General features: G+C 40.6%; 1 protein-coding gene across 2 annotated transcripts; it reads left to right on the top strand.

The window, feature by feature from the left end:
• The first annotated feature begins 391 nt into the window (after positions 1–391).
• Positions 392–20,910, top strand: myzap (myocardial zonula adherens protein). Of its 2 annotated transcripts, XM_088992537.1 has the most exons (14): positions 395–1,066; positions 5,485–5,562; positions 12,195–12,263; positions 13,664–13,828; positions 13,943–14,035; positions 15,393–15,506; positions 15,582–15,734; positions 16,818–16,943; positions 17,071–17,199; positions 17,264–17,358; positions 17,526–17,631; positions 17,757–17,840; positions 18,461–18,564; positions 18,652–20,910. In XM_088992537.1, exons 1-14 carry the CDS (start codon positions 989–991, stop codon positions 19,328–19,330), a joined length of 2,073 nt encoding a protein of 690 aa, XP_088848663.1. In that variant the 5' UTR covers positions 395–988; the 3' UTR covers positions 19,331–20,910. The 2 variants fall into 2 exon arrangements, with proteins under 2 accessions (XP_088848664.1, XP_088848663.1); XM_088992538.1 differs by lacking the exon at positions 12,195–12,263 and having other exon boundaries at positions 392–1,066.
• Positions 20,911–21,869: the final 959 nt, after the last annotated feature.

Here is a 21,869-nt window from a genome sequence, read left to right as displayed (position 1 = left end):
TATATTTTAAAAGTAGCTCTTCCAACATTGAAACAAATAAAAACATAGATAAAAGGAATTCTTGAAAACATATTTGAGTACCAAATTCCTGAAGACATCGTGAGATTAATACAAGTGACCTTTGGTTTGTCCAATTAGAAGGGATGCCGAAAGTGGTGATTATTAACTTCCAAACATATGAAGCACCACTTGGGTAATGTTGGCCAAATTGTTCGATGGGTGCAAAAACAAAACAAAAAGGCAAACGATGGCCTGTCTCTCGAAAAACTCCTTGGGGGTCAATCTAACGACACTATATAAAAATTTCCAAATTTTATATATATACATACATATATATAACTTAATAAACACATACCGCTTGACTGGTTGGTGTGGTTTAGCAGAAGATTCAGCATTTAAACCAGTATTACAGCCCTCATTTTATTTCTTCCTCTCAGGGACATTGTTTTTCAGCCTATTTCATCATGTCGTTAAGTTCTAGTTACATTTCATTGTGTCATGATCGCGTCAAGATTCTTCCCGGTGATTTGAGCCGTGAGCAGCTGTCACCTAGGAACTCCACCTGGCCCCAGCCGAGTGGGAGGATCCGACCCGGACCACCCTCCCCGCCCTCTGCGAGGCCTTCTCTGTCACAGCAGAGGCGGGGAGCTGAAATCTGGCCCAACAGGTCGGATGGGCGCTCAGACAGAAAGAGAGCGAGCCGAGTTGCAGAGGGAGCGAGCAGCTTGTCAGTCAGGTGGTTGCGTGGCGCACAGGCGGGAATCGGACAATGACCTCGCTGTGCTGCTGAGAGGGATCTACGGTCAGAGACGCGACACACCGACCCTCACCTCACTGGACCAGAGAGGAATTTCCCCACGGTGCCTCTGAGAGTTGAAGCACAACTCAGGAAGGAGCAGGCGGAGGAAGAGTGGGAGGAGGGTCTGCTGAAGAGGAGGAGGGGGTGGGGTATACGCTGTGGAACCGTGGAGTGGACACAAGCGGAGACATGCTTCACTACGGGCCGGGACGGAGGTTTTCCAGTACCACCACCACCACTGCTGACTCACTAGAGTCCGGAAGCGAGGTAAGAAGTCCCACAGTGATAGCACATCCTCTCCATCTCACAGATGTCTTTGGTCTTCTTGTCCTCTGTCGACTCTTTATTTTGCAAACCCTGGTGTGCCTTTGCCCCTCCCACTTGTCTTTTCTCAATGCATTTGGACAATGTCTGCGTACAAGAGGATGTGTACGAGAAGAGTGTGAAAGGCGAGGACAATGTGCTGCAGGCTGACTGAAACAATGCATTAACAGAACTGACCTTTGGAGACGAATGCTCTTTTAGATTGTTTCTGGAATTTGGGAATCAGCAACAACAACAACAACAACAACAAAACAACCCACAGGCACCAGAAATCAAGTCTAGGAGAAAATAACAACATATTAAGCGTTGTGTGTTTGACTCTGAAGACATTTTTTATTTGTTGTTGTTTTTCTTTGCTGTTGTTTTTCTTCTATAAAAATCAGAAAGTATGTATGTTCAAAACCCCTGCAGTAATATACAATATATATTCATTATATCTGCCCATAGTTAGTCTGATATTAATGCATGTATTTTACCAATGTCTTTTTAAATAATCAATATTTAGTCATCATTCTTCTGCTGATTATTATTATTATTATTATTATTATTTGTATTATTGCTATTATTACTATACAATACAATACATATTGATTTATATAGCACTTTAACAACAGCTGAAGCTGTGACAAAGCACGTAACATGGAAAACTATCATATCCAGAAAATAAAGCAGTTACAAAGACTCAACATGGAGTGCTACAAAAAAATAAAATATAAAGTACAAAAACAAAGGCCCATCTAAAAAAAGGTAAACAAAACTATAATTATGATGATGATTATTATTTATAAAATCATAATACATTTCATTTAGTACTGCCTTTCAAAACTGTCAAGGACCAAAATATCTAGTCCGGTGACTGTAATTATTATTATTATTATTTCCAGAATTATTATTGAAGATTGATCACACTGATTTGCTGTGGTGATCCCTGAAAAGAAAAGCCGAAAGGAAAATATTATTATTGTTGTTGTTGCTGCTGTTGTTGTTATTATTATTATTATTATTATTATTATTATTATTATTATTATTATTATTATTGTTGTTGTTATTATTATGTGGGCTGATCGTCGACTAGTTATCACGTCAGTCTAACACTGCAGGTTTAGGGTTCGATTTCGGCTTTGGTCTTCCTGTGTGGAGTTTGCATGTTTTCCCTGTGCCTGCGTGGGTTTTCTCCCACATTCCAAGAAAGTATGCTTGGCAGGTTAATGGAACACTCTAAATTGTCCCTTGCCATGATTGTGAGCGTGGTTGGCCCTTCGTCTGTGCGTGCCCTGTGATTGGCTGGCAACCAATTCCAACTCGAACCCACCTGCTGCCCAAAAACGGCTAGAATAGGCTCCATCCTCCTGCACTCCTTGTGAGGAAATAGCGGATCAGAAAAACAATGGATGGAGGAATCCTTTTTTTCTTTTTTTGGTCACTGTACTCACCCCCACATGAAGGCTCCAACGCCTGGCTTACAAGACGCAGTGTTCAAATTCATTCATTAAATGTATTTTTTTCAACAATTTATATAGGTTTACAAATGCCAGGAAGCTCCTATGTTTATTGTAAATGCCATTGATGGTAGTATACAGTAAATAATGGAGATTCAAATAATTTGTATTGTACCATAAAACCTTTGCTTACCATCTCGGCAATGTCTTAACTCCTTCACTGCCAGACGTGCAAAAAGGTGTCCACTCCAGTGCCAGGGTTTTTGTCATTGTCACTCAAATTCCAGGACCCATAATATATTGAATTTTAGGACTACACAAACATTGAAAGCAGCGTAATAAACCTTAGACTCTCTTCTTTCATCAGAAAAAAAGAGTTCATTTCTAAATCATATGGGTCTGGAGTAACTGTATATGAGCTTGAAATGAGGTTGGCTGTCCAAAATACAATGCAATACATACATATTGGTTTATTCATGTATTTTGTTTTTCTACTTTCATTCCTTTCATCACTTTGCTGCTGTGAAATGTAAATTTCTCCACTGTGAGACTATTAAAGGCAAATCCCATCCCATCCCATCCCATATACAGTGACGTGCAGTCAGGGGAGGCAGGTGAGGCTGTGCTTCACCTGTCATCATAGAAATATCAAATGACAAAATAAATTAAACGGTTATAATTAGTAATTTGTACTTTAACATTCTTTTCCATTTAACTTCACCATTTTTTTTCAAAAAAATGTCACATTTGCCGTTCAAGTACTAAGTAGAGACGAGCGGTGAGGCAGCAGCCGGCTGAGCCTCACCATGGATTGCGCAATCACTATGCTAACTGTGCTGGCTTGCTCTGCAGTGAGACCGCATTGCTGTCCCTCTGCATATCGTGATTAAAGTGTTCAAAAGCTTTTCGTATATGAACTAAATTTCTACAGTTTAGCTGGTAGATATAATGTACAGTCTCTGTACATTATAAACACTGGACTACAGTGTTTATTTTATTTTATTTTATTTTAATCAAAACGGTGTGCATAGGTGAGGCACACAGTTCTCCTGCCTCATGACAGGGGGCGCTGGTGATTACAGATTGTTCTTGTGACTCCTCTGCTGCAGAATAATATAATTAGTGACAGCAAGCTACAGTAAACAGTTAGCAAGTTAAGTGCAACCATCCAGTCATTTTTTCGTGTTGCTTGGCTTTATTTTCAGAATAGTGGATTACATATCTAAATTGAAAGACTTTTCTAAACTGGACTTTCAATCGAAGCAGGCGATAAATATTAAAGGAAGACCGACACCGGACTGTATTGCTCACAAACGGTGAGGGATGGATCTAAATCTCCTGGACAGCTTCTCAGCTTTTTGTCCAGGAAGGGTCTCATTGAAACTATTCCTGAAGAGACAAAGTTGCTCCAGCTCGTGCTCACTGTTCCAGCTACTACAGCATTAGCGGAGCGGTCATTCTCAGCACAGAAGACTAAAAACATAGTCGGAACAGGACAGATCAAGGACGACTTTCTTCACTGGCAGTGATCTCCATTGAGACAGAGAGACTTGGACTTCATTTTTTTTCTCTGCTACAGTTTGTATACAGTATATAAATAATGCTGACATGACATTTTAAACAAAACATGTTGCCAATCAAATGGTGAATAAGCTACTCTGGAGTTCATATGTTTGTAAATCTGACTGAGATGACGTCAGTGCCTCACCAGCCATGAACCTCACCGCACGTCACTGTTTATATAGCACTTAAGCAGCAGGTGAAGCTGGAACAAAGCGTTAACATGGAAAAAAAGAACATGCTACCCCCAGAGGCCATGGCCAGCACTTTATTGCCAACCAAATAAGAAAAAAAAACCGAACACATTTGGGAATGGGACTCTACATCATATTTTCTATTCCCGAATAAATTCATGAATGGCAGTTAATGAGTTAAATAACAGTGCTATTTGTTAGACAAGTGTGAAAATAAGAATGTTACGTCTCCAAATAAGTTGTCTCCATAATTTGTAAAATGGCTTCAAATACTGAGCGTATTTTACAAAGATTCCACCGCATATAGCTATACGTATTTTACGTTTTAAGACTTGCGCTGAATATTCCGGAAGTCTTGTTTTTGAGTTGGTGATGAGTCCTCACCCTACGTCACTGAAGGAACTGACCGAAAAAAGGACACATTGTAGCAATCCTTCCATCACGTCAATGCATTTTGCTGTACTTGTTTGGTTTGAAAACTTCGTGTTGCACCAAAAAGAGGCAGAAGAGGGCGACAAAGCTCAGTGTAAGGAATTAATCAGCCTGTGGAAACGGGATGATTAATTCCTTACACTGAGCTTTGTCGCCATTTTCTGCATCTTTTTTAATGTTACATTTACCCCCCCTATTGCCTCAAAATGGCACGGAATAAATTCTTTAATTGATTGCAAACATGTATGCTTTCCTCTTCAGACCTATTTGAATCATATTCATAACTGGATGAGTAACAAGAAAGCATATTCTCCGAATCTGAAGCCATTGTTTTGATTCTCGAGCAAGGCAAGACATCTTGGGGTGACGCCACGAACAAGGGGGCGGGACCTTCTGAAACTGGCCACTTCCGGGTTCATTTTTTTGCAGATTTTGGACACTTTAAGTCATTTTTATTGGTGTTTTGCATTTGACTAAAAATATCATACTGCATGTTTTGGGTATTTTAGATGCTATAAAACGTTTTTCTGATGTCAGTTAGGAAACAAAAAAGTGATGTTGTTTGTCATTTAAAACAATTAAAGGACTTTTTTTCCTTCAATGACAAATTACATCTCAACAGACACACAATTGTATAAAGATAATCACCACAGTTTGTCACTTGACAACATTATTGGGACAATGCTTTCATTTCTTGACCTGTGAAAATTCATTGCATCTTTTTTTTTGTGGACAGAGGACAATCAGGCGTCTCAGGTTGACTCTCCATCCAGGAAATGCCAGCAATGAGCACAAAGCTGCCTATCCAGAAACGGTAAGTCAGTGTTTTTGTTTTTGTTTTGTTTTGTTTTGTTTTGTTTTGTTTTGTTTTGTTTTGTTTTGTTTTGTTTTGTACATCGCTGAAATTCCACATTTAGCCATGATGCATACATCTTGACAGAAAAGACTTCATAAAGTTCCGCAAGATGTCTGGTCTGTGTTGTTACGAAATCAAGACGGAAGGGCGTGTGCAACAGTGGCTACATGTGTTTCACATTCAACCACAGGACAACAAAGCTCTATTGTACATCTCATGTTTTGTTCAGGTTGAGCAAAAAATATACATTTTCAAGATGTGCTTTTATTTGAAGAATGAAGGAGAGAGGAAAAAATACATTTGTAAAAAAAAAAAAAAAGGACTGGAGGCATGAAAAAATAAAGGATGGTAATAAGAGTAGGGAATGAGACAGAGGGGGTGGGGGGCTGGAAGGATTGAAAGGAAGGTCGGATCCAAGGACGGAAGGAAGCAGTTGGAAACACAAAGATAGGTCAAAACCCACTCACAGACTTGAAACCCTCAAGGTCTTTTCACACAGCACTCTTGAAAAAATGCTGCTTTTATCTGAATCAAATCCCACAACTTACTTCAACATAGTTCCTTGGTACCATGATGCTATAAGACAGCACCGAAGTATTACTTTTATTGATTTGGCCTGAGCCCAAAATCAGTGAAAATGAACGGATAATAGGTTCCCTGACAAACATCTGCAAAAAATGGAAGATGGGTTAAATTGACATTTTGAACATTTTCCAAAATGTGCACATTTCATCTCTATAGGCACACTGGCTGTTTTCTTCCCAGCTTTTGTATTGAGTGCTAAAGTGGTTCTGCCTTCGAGTAAATGCGAGTGCTGACTGTGTGTACATGCTGCAGGCACTACCGGTACACAGCTCTGTGGGTGTTTGCAGTGGGCGACGCCGCCCCAGCCGCTTTTGTTTGGATACAGCATGACGAGGTAACTCGTCATGTTGTTGATGCGTGTCCATTCAGGACCCTGACGTAGACGTGGCTCTTTTTGGTGAGAACTTTGACCCGGCTGGATTATGCCTTGCGCGTGCACACACACACTCACACACACTGATACGGCAATGCTGTAATATGTGAGCGTGTTTCCCTTCCAGAGGGTGTGGAAGGGTCGAGATGTAGTTAGAACAGTGAGAGGCGAGGAACACGTTTGCCACCTGTGATGAAGTGTTGAGCGAGTCTATTATGGAACGTACGCACATGAATGCCTTGTGACAGCTTCGAAATCAAGTGTATTTGTGGTTTTATGGCTCATTAGGTGGATATGTGATCATGGCACATGAATACGTTACGCTCGAAAAGAACCTGGAGACTCATTTTGGACCTTGAACTAGACTTTCAGAATTATACAAATGCAGTCTGCAGAGGCTTCAGGGATGTTCCTAGCCCGTGCCATTGGGCTATTGCACCATTTACGTATTTTGACAGCCACTCACACAACTTTGTAACTCCACTGCACCAGAACCGGCACAAGTCTATTACAATTAGCGCATATTGCTACATGATCTGCCCCACATAGGACATACTTCTGTTAAAATAGCTAAATAAACACATTTTGTTAAACAGCTATTGACAATTGTTTGTTTTCCTCAGAGGTTTTAACTTTCGTCGTCTGCGATCTTGCCTTACCGATATCTAGCCATGTGCACCTGGCATTTGTTTTGGTGCTTTCCAAAGTCGTGGGAGAGGATATATTGGGCTTTTCTGTGATCCGTTGGAAAATGCAGGAAGGGATAATCGAATATTCATTGACCCATGGTGCATTGCAGCGTTTACATCAAACATGGTGGATGGTTGCAATATGGAGCGTGAGATCAGGAGTAACACTCTAAATGAAATTAAAAACAGGCAGCAAACAAACATTCTCGCTTTTAAGAAATAATCAAATAATTCTGCGGATGGGAGTGACAATTCATTGCAGCAAACTGCTGTTAATGATTCGAATTTAATGGATAATGGGAATGATTTCAGAGCTGTTGCAGCACATTGGAAATCTTCAAAGCAAATACATTTATTTAAGTAGACACAAGAAAGAAATATTATGTTAAGCCTGTTCTTTGTCTTCTCCGTAATACCATAGAATATCAAAATAGCACAGGAGTGATTGTGTAGTAACTAAAGCAAAATTAAAATGTTTTTTTTTATTTTATGTGTGACTTGAATTAAATTGTTTGTTGATAGATTAGAGTAATGGATTTTACTCAATAATTTTCAATTTATAAATATGCTACAATGAATGTATTTTGGATTATTTCAATCAATTTTGTATACTTCGGCGATCTTGTTAAATTGGGCCTCAATGTTAGAATTTGGCCCCCTTTTCAGACACAAGGGGCCAACGTTTCGGTTTACAAACGTTAAATTCATGAGAATTTAATCTTGGCATACAAACTATTTTTCGGGATACACACGGGGCGCCACAATGAGTGATGTGTCGTTCACAAACGAGCCCGTTCTCCTAACAAGGAAATGGGTGCCGACTTTTTTTGTCCTCTATTTCCCGACCCCAGTCTTCAGTTAAAGCCGCATTGATTGGTCAGGAACGCAGCAGTGAGGGGGCGGGGTCTACAGAAACACAGAGCTGCAAATAAAAATAAATAGGCAGGCGACAGAGAAAGAGTGAGAAAATTGATAGAAAACACAGTGAAATTTGGACTCGTTTCAAATGTATTGATAGTTCAAAGGCAGAGTGTAGACTGCAAGGTTAAAATATCCCATCAATTTGAAGAGAAAGGACAAGCAAGCCAATCAGCTATTAATGCAGTTTCTTGTGTGTCTCCCTGCATCTGTTGATGTTGCAATATCACAACTTCCAAGATGTAAAACCCAGAGCTCCTTGAAACACTTGATGCAAAAACTATCAACCCAGCTAAACAGAACACAATTGATGAGGAACTAGGTAAAATTATCGCATAGAAAGCACGGCAACTTTACTCGGATATCGACAAGAGGCAACCTGGAAGTTCGTCATCCATTGATAATTTCAAGGCTAGCCACAGATGGTTCGAGAACTTTAAGCGTCATACAGGAATTCATAGTGTCATTTGTCATGGTGAGGCAGCCAGTTCTGATGATAAAGCTGCCAAAGCTTACAATCATTCCTCAAGATGGTGAAAGAAGAAGGCTATGTTCCTCATCAAGTGTTTAATACTGATGAAACCAGCCACTCCATTCCAAAAAGCCATCAAGGGCCATCACAAAAGTAATATAAAACGACTTTACTATACAGTACAGTTTCTTTCTTTAATTACAATACCATAGCACATTTGTTATACATAAAATAAGGTATATTTTGTGTAGTTTTAAGGCTTAGAAAATTAGAAAGTAAAAAATCATGTTTTATGGGGACCTGGGAACGGATTATTCTCAATGGTTTCCTATGGGAAATTAATGTTTGGGATACACACTTTTCACCTTACACACTGTCTGGGAACCGATTAAGTTCGTAAGCCAAGTTATCACTGTATATCTATGAAATGTGTGTGTAAAATTATGACACTGATAATGTTACATTTATCTCTTAAAAATGTTCATGCAAGAAATGAATACCACCTTTTTTTATGCGCCCACCAAATTCCTGGTGGCAACCCTGCTGTTCTAGAGCTGAAGAAAAACAAAGGCTGAAATTTCCCACATTGCACACATGCAGCTTTTTCATTGCAGTTTTATCTTGGAAGAAAAGTAACAAGACCACGTCGACAGAGTAGAAATGACTAAGATCTCTGTTCATATTGCAGGCATTAAAATTACAAAGTCCCCAAAATCAAATATATAAATACCTGAAAAATCAACTTGCTTAGACAGTACATAAATATTTTTACTTTGTACTACTTAGTCCCTCCCACTGAATAGTTCCCCCGCTAGTTGCATACGCGCTACCATTGTGACATCATAACATCTGCTTTGTTGCTTTCATAACATGCGCTTCGATGACTTTGTTTGCAACTTTAGTTAGAAATGGCGTTTGAGTGGCAGGGTTTTATGCGACGCCGTTGCTCGCTCTCCGTGACCACAACTTTGATCACCTCAGGACAATTAAACTAAAATGGATTAAGTCGAAGGTGATATTTTTCTGATACATTTTCATCTATTGATGGGATGGGACCGTCACCAAATCAAATGCAAAATAACAGCACTCAAAAGGAACAATGAGAGGACGCTAACACCGACCTTCCTATCAGTTAAACAGTCAACCCGAGCTGGAATCAAAGCTAGGAAAAAAACTGCACATGAATAATAATTCCTTTAACCCTTTGAGGGACATCTGTTACTCGAATGGACATCTTATCGTGTTTTAACAGGTTGCAGGGTACATACAATGGTTCAAAATGAGTTGACATCAAAGTTAAATTAAAATTAATCTAAATAAAGGTTTACAAACTTATCATGTTGGACTTAAAAGTTCAATGGAACCGAACTGTCATCTTTTGGCACTTTGTGTGTACCCCTGGTGCATCAGTCTACAATTTTAGTGTTGGACTCCCTTATGGTTCGTACAATGAATCCCTTGCCGCATGCAGCAGGATTTCCTGCGAAGTGCTGAAGCAGTGCGGCTGATATTGTGCTGCACCCCAGATAAACATCAACGCTGAGGTTATTCAAGGTACAAGCAAAGTTCAAGTGGTTATTAACTGACTTTCTTGTGTCTTCTACAAGGGCACAAACTTTGTGATTTTCTTTTAATTTTTCCAAGCTTAATTCAAGTTCTTTTGTTAATAAGAACTTCCTGGTTGTCCTTACTGGCTTTTTCGGGTCCACTACCTTCATGTGAGTGGCCCTGTAATCGAGCGGTTAGCATGTTGACTTCACAGTAGAGAGGTACCGGGTTCAACTCCAGCTCTGTGTGGAGTTTGCATGTTCTATGGACTTGCATATTCATGTCCCAGGTGCGTTTTCTCCAGCTCCGCCGATTACCTCCCACATTCCAAAACATGCATTGGCGGCTGATTGAACACCAGTGTCCCTCGGTGTGAGTGAGGCAAAAATGCTTGTTTGTTTCAGTATGCCCTGCGGTTGGCTGGCAACCGGTTTAGGGTGTCCACCGCCAAATGCCCGGGATAGGCTCTAGCACAACCCATGTTTGGAAAATGTTTGAATGAATGAATGAATGAATGAATGAATGAATGAATATCTTCACTCAAAAGGACATGTGTGACCCTGCCATTCAATGAAATGACCAACAATCTAAGATGAAACATGTTCAACATTCTCAAAATCAGAAGCAAAATCAGAAAGCCTTTAATAGTCCCACAATGGGGAAATTTGCAATCTACAGCAGCAAAATTGAACGTTGTGGGGCGAGGGTGAAAAGATAAAAAACAGTGTTCTATGCATAATAGAAATGTCAGAAGACTGAAGATTAAAATGTATTACCGTGCAAAAATTGCATAGTGCAAGTATAAAAATACACATTGTCTTAATGTGTCTATTCCAGGAGGAATTTGTTTTTAATTCCTTCTATGTAACAACAATATATGACCACTTCATTTTCCCTACAGCACGTCATTAAATTGGCTTTGCCAGCCTCTTCATCTCCTTAAATCAAGTGCACAGTCACAATGGCGTAGTCCATTGCGTGAAGAAAGCAGGGAGGATGCTTGAAAGAATCACAATAAAGTATTTTGATTTACAAATTATTTTTAGGGGTTTGAAATAAGACATTAAAAATTGCCTTAAAAATCGCCTGATATCAAAGAAAACATGATGACTCATTTTGTGTGTTGGCTGGGAAAAAAAAATGCTTCTTAGTTTACAGTAATGCACACACGCAATAGTCAGATGAATATATGTTTGCAGCAACCTGGCCCAAAAATGAATGCCAACGCATTCGCATCTTCAGAAGTCGCCACATTGACTGCATTGCAATTTAATACCACAAAAGTCCAGTCTTCCCCCCGCCCTAAATGGCTTTGATTGTCCGTTGAATGAATGCTCTTTGTGTCTTATGTCGTCTTTGACGAAGTCACGCGAGACAGAGGAACTGTTGTGAGCACAGTACTCAACAACAGAGTAAAGTGATTTACTATCACCCTGGCGTATAATTAATTCAAATGCCTGTATTTACATTGTTTGTACTTGTCACTCATGGTACACCCACCTGTAAAAGTAAGCAATTGTGATTCAGATAAGGTTGTCCAGATCTCCCTCATCAAACATTCTCTTCCTGGCAACTAAACAGAAAAAGCATGGACTGTTGTCACTTTCGGACAAAGTCGCATGGTTTTGGTTTCGGTGAAATAAAACACCGTCAAGCAGTGTGTATTTAAATGCATTGTAACAGTCAGAGTTTATTGTTGTGTTGTTGAACGGTTGAACGAAAAAGCCAGTAGTGTAGCTTTCCTCAGGAGTCAGGTGAAGTATTGAAGAAATGACGGCTTTGCGTGTGCCCATACAACAACACCGCTGTCTTTGTTCTGCTCCTCTTCATTCTTTACCTCCGCCCCATGTGAAGATTGATTCCTTCTTTGGTGGACAGCAGGTCTGGAATGTCGGTTTAGACAGATATTCATTCGTAGGCACAAAACACGTGTTTTCAATCAGTTCGAACTTTCAGCATCATGGGCCAGCACTGCTAAATCCTAATATGAATTGTCTTCGTGCAGGATGGCTGGAAGAAGAGGAATGGCATCATTCAAAGAGAGAGGCCAGCTGGCAGAGAGTCACCCAAGCCGGTACAGTAGGCAGACACATCAATAATAGACATTTAGTGACTCTCTTCGTAACAGTCACATAAGAGGTGCGATATCTAAGGAAAGCCCATACAACCTCTCATACAGATTCCTCAGAGTCAAAACACAGCCATGTCTTGTTATACAACCTTAACTTCACTCACAAAACACTTGATTTCAACCACTTGGCATAATATTATTTCATATGTTTAACTCATTCACTGCCAGACGTTGAAAAATGTGTTCACTTCATTGCCAATGTTTTTTTCATTGTCACTTGAATTCCAGGATCCACGGAATATTGAGTTTTAGGACTACATAAACATTCAATGCAGAGTAATAAACCTCAGACTCTCTTCTTTCATCAGAAAAAAAGAGTTCCTTCCTAAATTATATGGGTCTGGAGTTATATGAGCTTGAAATGACGCCAGCTGTCCAGTGCAGATGTGCAGCGCTCCTGTGTGGAGTTTGCATGTTTTCTCTGCATCTGAGTGGACTTTCTCGCACTTTGGTTTTGTCCCATGTTCAAAATACATGCATGATAGGTTAATGAAACACTCCAAATTGTCCCAAGGTGTGTGTATGACATTGGTCATGTCAGTCCTACCTATCAACTATATTGTATTTTAAGCAGCACATAAAGTACTTTGCACAGTTAGAGTAAAATACAGCGTTCGTATTGGGCCTTCTGCATAACACTTGGCAATCATTTTAACAGTAAATAGGCAATCACTGACTTTAAAAAAACTTGCTGCATGTGAAATGTGAATACAGTAGCTGTTATTCCTGAAGCGATACACATTGCAGCGCAAACAAGCTAAGAAATCAGACTAGTGAAATGGTTGGTTGGGACAGATTTGTATCGTATTGAAGTGCATGAATCCATCCCTGTATACAATTGTATGCATACTGGTACATTCAGACATATGCAATGTGATGCAATATAGATGATTAGCACAGACCATAGATAACATCTGACACATTCAATATTTCCCCCTTCTTTTTTCTTTTACATTGCTGCTGTCTGCTGTGGTTCATTTGGCCTAATGGTAGCCCATAAGGCAGAAGAGACAACAGCTTATGTTTTGGATTGCATATACATGACACTTTTTTAAACACCCGTTCACAGCATCCTGTTTCCACTCTGGAACTGGGACAGTGTTGCAAAAATGATGATTTGGTGCTGTGTTGTCGTTCTGCTTGTGCGTTGAATTGTCTTAGTAGTGACAACAAAATTAAGGGCATAGAATAAATGGTCAAAAGGCTCACTATTAAATGCACTACATCTGAGCATGCACTCGTCCGCACACCTGCTCACACACGCGCACACACACACACACGCGCATAGACAATGATAGACCCAGCTGAAGGAAACCTGAGCTGTGTGATCTTGTCTCCCTCAGCACCTGGGTGACATGACCAACGGGCAGCCCGAGCCCTCGCTGCAGCATCACGGGCCCAAGATGTACGGCCTAGTGCAGAGTAAGAGCCCGGACAGACAGCAGCAAGTGACACCACGAGAGTGGACCGTCAGTCACCTTCGCGATGAAATGAAGTACATCAAGGAGGTGAGGGGAGCGCTGACGTGAAATCATCACAACATGATCGTAGTGATATGCTTTATTTTTGTTTGTCGGATAACAGATCTTATCTGCACGCTTTCTCACAATGTGTTTATACAGGTGAGAGATTCTCTGGAGAAGGTCAGAGAGCGTATGTACGGCCAATTTGGGGGCATGCAGCAATCTGTGCGGAAGCTCACTGAAGAAGTAAAGGTAGGATAAGAAGCATCATGTGATTATGATCATAACTCTGTGGTCATTTGATACGAAAGGTGTCCAAAGTACAGCCTGCATCTTTAATTAATTGTGAAAAGGGGTGTCTTTCAGATGCATTTTGACACACTGAGTCAATTTTTGCAGTCTTTTTTGAGTCGGGAGGGACAGCAGCCGCTGTTTCTTGCATTCTTGACCCTTCTGTAGCCCTTTTCAGAAAAGATCTCTAGCACAAATGCCAAACTCATTTTTGTCACGGGCCACATTATAGTTAGTTTCCCTCAACTGGCCTTTATGACAGAATTTTGTGAAACCGTATACTTATTTTATCACCTCCACGTTCCATATTCAGTGCACAACAAATCGATAGTTCGGACATTGTTTACGATAAGTATGTGTCGAGATAATGCTTGCAATAGCTCGATGTAATAATGGATACATATGGCAATTTAAAATTTTGGTTTACACTTTGTAAAGTATATGGAAAAAAATGGAAAAGCTGTTTTCGCGGCCTTCAGTAGTGCTACGTCTAACTCAATCCAGACTGAAAAAAAATGTGCTGGGATTTACTACAGGTCCACTAGAGAATACCATTAGCCATGAAATAACTGTCCTACCTTTCTTAATTATGTCATTTTTTTTCTTAAAGTCCGTCTTGAAAATGGCTTTAACAGTAAAGTTCATACCAAATCCATTTCTTCAGCCATTGTGAGTTGAGAAAACTACTATTAAATCAACACAATATATTTGCTTATGCAACTCGCTACTGATTCAGTGTCTGGCCAATTTGCTTTTATGACTAGCGGCTCGTGATACTATGATTGGCATGGTTTGCAAAAACTCTGACGTTGACCAGCGCCTTTAAGATGGCCTCAGTACCCCTTTTGGGTTGCCAACTCAAAATCTGATTGGTTAGAGCAACAGTTTGATCGACGCATTTTATGCGAAAACTGATTGTGAAGACGCCCAAGTAGATTTCTGACCCTGGTAACAAATTATGTCTCAAATGCATTGGTTAAATGCTTAAATACGAAAACACACTTTAACAGGCGAAATGTAATGAAAGGAAGCTGAAAGACAATTTGGAATTATTTAAGAAGAATTCATGGACAAAATATAATTCATATCAGTCCATGATTCAGATATTTTTAGGACAGCAGAGAAGGCTTTGCAGGCCTTGACGGTCCGCCACTGAGAACAAAACATCCACGATACAAGTATTTCAATGTCATTTTAAAAGGATACTACTTTAGAAGAATTCTTATACTGCTACCATTGCTGCGACTGTTGCCACTTCGTGACCATCTGTGAAGCTGCAAATAATTTGGTGAATGTCGATGGATGTGTGCTTTTACAGACTGCCAACTCCCATCGCAGGAGTCTGGAGTCAGAGGTGAGGATCCGCACAGCAGCAATGGAGAAATTTGATCAGATGAACAGCTCCCTGATGTCATCCAACATCGGCCTGCAGGTGACAAACTGTATCTATGCGCCTTTAAAGACAAACATAAGCTCAATGCTTAGGACAATTGTCTTCCCTTGGCAGAAATCACTTCTGGAGAACTGTCAGAATCGAGTGGATTCAAGAGAAGAGATGACTAGTTTGCGCAATACCTGTGAGAGAGCACAAGAACAACTCCGAGACAAGGAGAGACAGCTGGCTGCCGCACAGGCTGAAAACCAGACGCTCAGACTTCAGGTAGGATGTTTGTGCACTGGGCCTCGTCGCACTGTATGACATCACTGTGGAAGTACCTGCTCTGACACATTCATAGTAACAATTGTCTCTTGTGGCTGGTGTGCTTAGTCACTCTCCTCGTAACAGTCCGATAAGAGACGTTGGACTCGTTGTGCGGGATTGTGTGAGAAAAGATCGGACTCTAAACACACACACATATTGTTTACATGTGTCCTGACCAGCTCGAAACACAGCATTCTGTTAGAGATATCTGAGACATAGGTAGAAGTTTCCTGTTTCCTTGTTTCCTGTGAAAGTAATCATCAAGTTACAGTGATTCTACAGTAAAAGAGAAAATCAAAGAGTAATTTACACCCCACCTAAAAAAAGACTAATACTCTACTGTCATTGCCTATCAATGCGACAATACAGTTGCAAAGGACTACTTTTGACCAAATGAAGCTCCTCACTTCATTCTAATATGCTATCAAGTGGTGCCAAAGTGTCAAAGTCGATTAATCTTTGTCTTTTGGTCCCCAACCATTTTTGCGTGACGGTCAAATTTCTCATTAGCGTCCAGTTGTTGCCCGCACGTTATTGAACATAAAATGTTGGCGACAAAGATTGATCTGCACTTTGCGCTCATTCCTCACTGCCAGTCCTGATGCCAGGAATGTTAAGACTAGCGACGGTCACAATAGTTGACGCTAGAAAGGCTAACCGCTTTTCTCATCCCCAACCATCTTGTTTTCATACAGTCAGAGCCAAATGCTACATTTTGCTTCAGTTTTACACCATGCACTGCATTATAAAAATGACATTATTGTATTTGTAGACTAATGTGAAATCTGAGAATTATTATCAGTGATGTTTTAAATTTATTTTTTTTATCCTACAAATGATGTTTGACTGAAAGAAGCAGAAGGATGAAATATCACCTTGTTCGTCTTTGCCCTCCGTTGAACTGCAGTTAATACTTCCACATTCTAACCAGCACCCTCTTCAGTTCTTCCTGGAAGTTTCTTTCACTTTTCCTTCCCTTTAGTTAATCATGCAGCTGTACAAAGTGCGCACCACAGTAATTTTTTTCCCCTTGCTATCCAGGTGGAATCTTCACAAGAGGCCAACAGTAAGGCCCTAGTGAAGCTCTCCATGGCGCTCGAAAAGGACTACCAGGAAAAGCTACTGGATGAGCAAAGGAAACACAGGGAGGAGATTGAAATACTCCAGGTCTGCACACTTTACTTTTTGATCAATGTAATGATCCATTGCCAAATACACCGTGTTACATAAGAATGTGTGTTGGGCAATTTCATACAAGTGTCAGTGCAAAACATGTTTTTCTCTACTTACCCAGGCAAAACTGGATGATTACATCAGACGACTAGAGGAAGCTGAGATGAATATCAGGGTCGCAGAGGCCAATATTGCTGAACGGGATCTACGGATCGGTGAACTTGAGCGCCTGCTTGACTGCATGGGAACGGTAACCATTAGAGCAACATCACCAACGTGTGACATATGTGTTAATCATGTCATCGATCCTTTAGGAAAAGAGCCAACTCCACCAGAAACTGCAGGAAGTTGAACGCCATATTCGCCTATTAGAAAGGAGTGATACAACAGATGGAGTTGTAGCCATAAGGTATCCAAACAAAGTCCTAAAAGGGAGGACATCACGATGAATGTGTGATCAGTGTTCAAAGACGAAAGGCAATATTTGGTCAACACCGCTTTCCGAGTTTTATTGTGGTGAGTGCGACATCAAGATCAAATCAATTTGAGGTAACAATGACTGCCGGTGGTCGACAGGTCACAAGAGCTGCAAAGTGAAGCCGGAGGTCTTCGGGAGAGAATCAGACACTTGAACGACATGGTCTTCTGTCAACAGCGGAAGGTCAAAGGGATGATTGAGGAGGTGAGAGAGCTCATTTGAGGTTGCTTTTTTTCATTCCAAATATGTGATGCCTTCTGTTTACGATGTATTTATTTTATGTTTGACCAAACCACGCAATGCCGCAAATGCGTCTTTTTCCTGTGAAGGTGCAAACACTACGAGCTCAAGTTGCTGAGAAGGACATGTTCATTTCAGAGCTGCTGGACCGAATTGCAATTGTGGAGTGTGAGGTAAGGCTCTATATGTGCGTGTGTGCGTGTGTGTTTGCGTGTGTGTTTGCGTGTGTGTGTGTTTGTGTGTGTGTGTGTGTGTGTGTGTGTGTGTGTGTGTGTGTATGTGTGCGTTTGTGTGTGTGCGCATGTGTGCGTGCGTGTGTCCGTGCGTGTGTGTGCGTGTGTGTGCGTGTGTGTGTGTGTGCGCATGTGTGCGTGCGTGTGTCCGTGCGTGTGTGTGTGCGTGTGTGTGCGTGTGTGTGTGTGTGCGCATGTGTGCGTGCGTGTGTCCGTGCGTGTGTGTGTGCGTGTGTGTGCGTGTGTGTGTGTGTGTGTGTGTGTGTGTGTGTGTGTGTGTGTGTGTGTGTGTGTGTGTGTGTGTGTGTGTGTGTGTGTGTGTGTGTGTGTGTGTGTGTGTGTGTGTGTGTGTGTGTGTGTGTGTGTGTGTGTGTGTGTGTGTGTGTGTGTGTGAAGGTGTTTGGGTGGGTGCCTGTGGGTGTTGAATATGGGCTATTGTGGTTAGCTGTTCTTTGGGTGCTGAGGGCTGGCTAGCCTGAATTTTGATGGAATGTTTGTATGAGGTAACTCCAGTCTTTGCATGAATATGACAGTCTTGTTTCCTGTTTTCCTTTTCCTAGAATAATGAGTTAGAAGACAAGCTCAAGTATTTTATGTCCACACAGAGTAGTGAAGAAGAGGATTTGGACTTTGGGAAGACACAAGTCTGCAATACTTTTTTGGGGTAAGAAGCAATGTTGAGTGGAGTGGAGTGTTTTCATTCAAGGGGTGTGGCGGCTTCTTTTGCTAAAATGTGTGATTGTCCAAACAGATTTGACGCAGTACCACGGCATGAGGTTGACTTTCCTGTTCTGCATGAATCCACTCATCTTTATCCTATACCAGAACACCAACCATTTGAAAACGATTTGTTTGTCATACCGCCTCTGCCACAAAAGCGCCCTCCTCCAGCACCCCCAGATCCTGTCTTAACATACCCATACGCTTCACTACCCTCTGAACCTCCTTTATCGCCCACACAACCTCCCTTGCCCCCACTGCCTTCATCACCCACATCATCCTCATCACCCACACCGCCGTCGTCACCCACGCCACTTCCCTCCTCTCCCACACAAGAATCAGACGAGCATGTTGTCCGCCGCCCTTCCCTCTTCCTTACAATGGCTACTCAACCTCGGACGATCAGGCATAACAACCCTCCTCCCAGCAGGTTGGAGTCCAGTTTACTTCGCTACACGCCCGTTGAGTACAGCCGCTACCTGGATGCCAACCCGACACCCCAGGTTGAAATGTACTCCTCCACCCGATTGTCGTCGGAAAGTTATGAGAACCAGTCCATAGACGAGGTGGACGGGGGAACCGACACTCTGATGGCATTGAATCAAGACGAAAGTTTAACCGCCTCCAGGAGAGCAAGATCGGGGATTGCCTACCTTGACACACCATTCTTGAAATTAATGGAAATATCAGCAAATATCAAAGTCGAGTGATTGGAGACAATGAAACATTTTAGACTTGACAGTGAACCCCCAATTTATCACAGCCAAACCAACAGAGACCATATTAAAAACAAAACTTTACTCAAATAGTTTTATCTCTCTGCCACACTTTAAACATATACATGCAGCTCATTAAAACACACTATTATTCCTGACTTATATTTGTAATAATACAAAAGTAAAATTGCTTTTTAATTTATTTCTTAAATTCCTTAATTTATTTATTTTAAATCATTCCTCAATCAATTGTAAGCACAACCAACTTTCAATTTTGGCAAAACGGATGGAAGTGCTGTACTTCCTTCCGCCATCGTTGATGGCTGAACCCTTTCACAGGGGACAAAGCACGTAAAATGTCTTCAGTGTCTTTAATTTCTCATTAGATGTATTTGTGAGCTCCAAAAGATGACAATATCTCCTGTTTAGGATATGTTCAGGTTTAAGTACACCATATCTGATATGTAGGGAGGAATGCTGCACAGGTATTTAGGTTTTGTCCGAAGGCACGAGCCAAAAAGGAAAATCAAACTTGATCAAGTTTGAATTGAAATCATCATGGCATGAACCCGTTAAGCTAATTATGGTAGCATGCACTGGAAGTCCACCAGCCTGTACTGCTGGTTTTGTCACGCGACACGCAACTCGTAGTGGATTGACCTTTACTGTGAAAATGACACATATTACAAAAGGGAATTGAAGTTTGTACATTCCAAATACCAAAAGGTTAAACCAAACCATACAACAAACAGGGATACAAGCTATTGCTTTGTGGGGGATTTTTTGGTGTATTTACTCTTCTCTTAATTGCGCTTCATCTACCGCTGCAGAGCTCAGTACTTCCTGGCAAATGAGGACTGGCCTATATGAAACACGATCGCTTAAATGTCTGCAATAAAGCGGGCACTGCGATATAAAGGGGGTTCACTGTACATGGACATTTAAAATCAGGATGCTACAGCTAGCAATTTTGTGTATTAACCAAGTACAACAAAGTTTCTTGTATTGGACAGGGGGGGGCAGTAATCAAAATTGGTGTCAGATTTTTTTCCCCACTTTTTTTCTGGTAATAAACTAAGCAGCCAAGCTCTCTCATTACCATATCTATTGTTCTACATGTACCATTCCCTGCCAAAACCTTACATTATTTTGTATGACTTAACAAAATACAAGACACTACATACAGTATATTTGTCCACAAATGACTGTACGTGTCTCGAGGTATTTTTTAGAATTTTTTTTAATAAGCTTCATTTGAGACCCACAATTCAAGTCTTTGTGAAAAGATAGCTTCCTGCTTCATATCATAAGCTAGCATAAGACAAAACAAGACTGTGTTTACTTTGATTTACTCCTTTTTTTACTTTCGCGTTTTTCTGTTCACCTTTGTGAACATATACTGTAATTCCAGGTGATGTTTGCACAGATGACTACAATATGAAATTGCATACTGTTTGTATATATAAACTCATTATGACTCATGTTTTGTAAATAATAAAATCTGTAGTTTTCTTTACTTGTTTACAAAAATGTACTAAACTGATGGATGAGGGAAAGTAAAACAAATGAAGGTCTTTATGTGTAGACTTTCTTAAAAATGTATGTTGGCTATGGATTAATCGAAAAAAAAATCTTTTATTTTTTTACACGATACATAAGATATTTATTTACATGTGATGTGCCTTTGGAGTTGGGAATATATATTAAAAATCAAATGACTGGACATGCTCCTGGACATGTTCGCAATTAAATTGATAGTAATAACATGTTCGCAATGAAATTGATAGTAATAATCACTTATTCAATATCCATCAGTCCACATCTTCACAAGGGTCGTGGGCGTGCCAGTAAACAGAGTACAGTGAGACCTCAACTTACAAACACCTTATCTTACAAACTTTTCGTCTTAAGAACCTCTAATTTATGAAAATTAAACCTTATAATAAGCACTATTTTCATAATACACACCCACCACGGCTGGCGGGGTGATCTTCGACCGAACAGCGCTCCAGCCGGCGCTACTTTGCACACCCCCTCTCATTGAATGCACACGTCGAACGCCTACTTGGAGCTTTTTGCTGATAATTTTACTATGATGGGACCGAGAAAAAAACACCACAGGCTCGTGTTCAGCCCAAGAAGACACAAAATAAAATCACCGTCGCTGAGAAGAAGGAGATGATTGAAAAACACGAACGAGGTGTGCCTTTGTGTGATTTAGTGGCCGAGCACGGCTATGCTAAGTCAACCATTGCTCCCATTCTCCGGAACAGAGAAGCCATCAAAGGTGCGTCTGTTGCAAAAAGTGTTTCCTTGCTCTCAAAGCGACGGTCTCGGGCAATCGGAGAAGTTGAAAAAAACTTTATTTTACAGCACAGTTTATTTCTTTAATTACAGTCCTCATGTAATGTGCCTCTCTTTGTGACTTTATGATACAATGCAGTGTATTTCTTTCATTACAATACAATAGCACATTTATTATACATAGATTAAGATATGTCGTAAGTAGTTTTAAGGCTTATTTAGTTAAAAA

This window comes from Hippocampus bargibanti, linkage group LG03, assembly GCF_051943395.1.
Source record: "Hippocampus bargibanti isolate YZ-2025 linkage group LG03, ASM5194339v1, whole genome shotgun sequence".
In the NCBI taxonomy this organism is placed as follows: domain Eukaryota; kingdom Metazoa; phylum Chordata; class Actinopteri; order Syngnathiformes; family Syngnathidae; genus Hippocampus; species Hippocampus bargibanti.
This window is presented reverse-complemented; position numbering and strand designations above follow the sequence as displayed.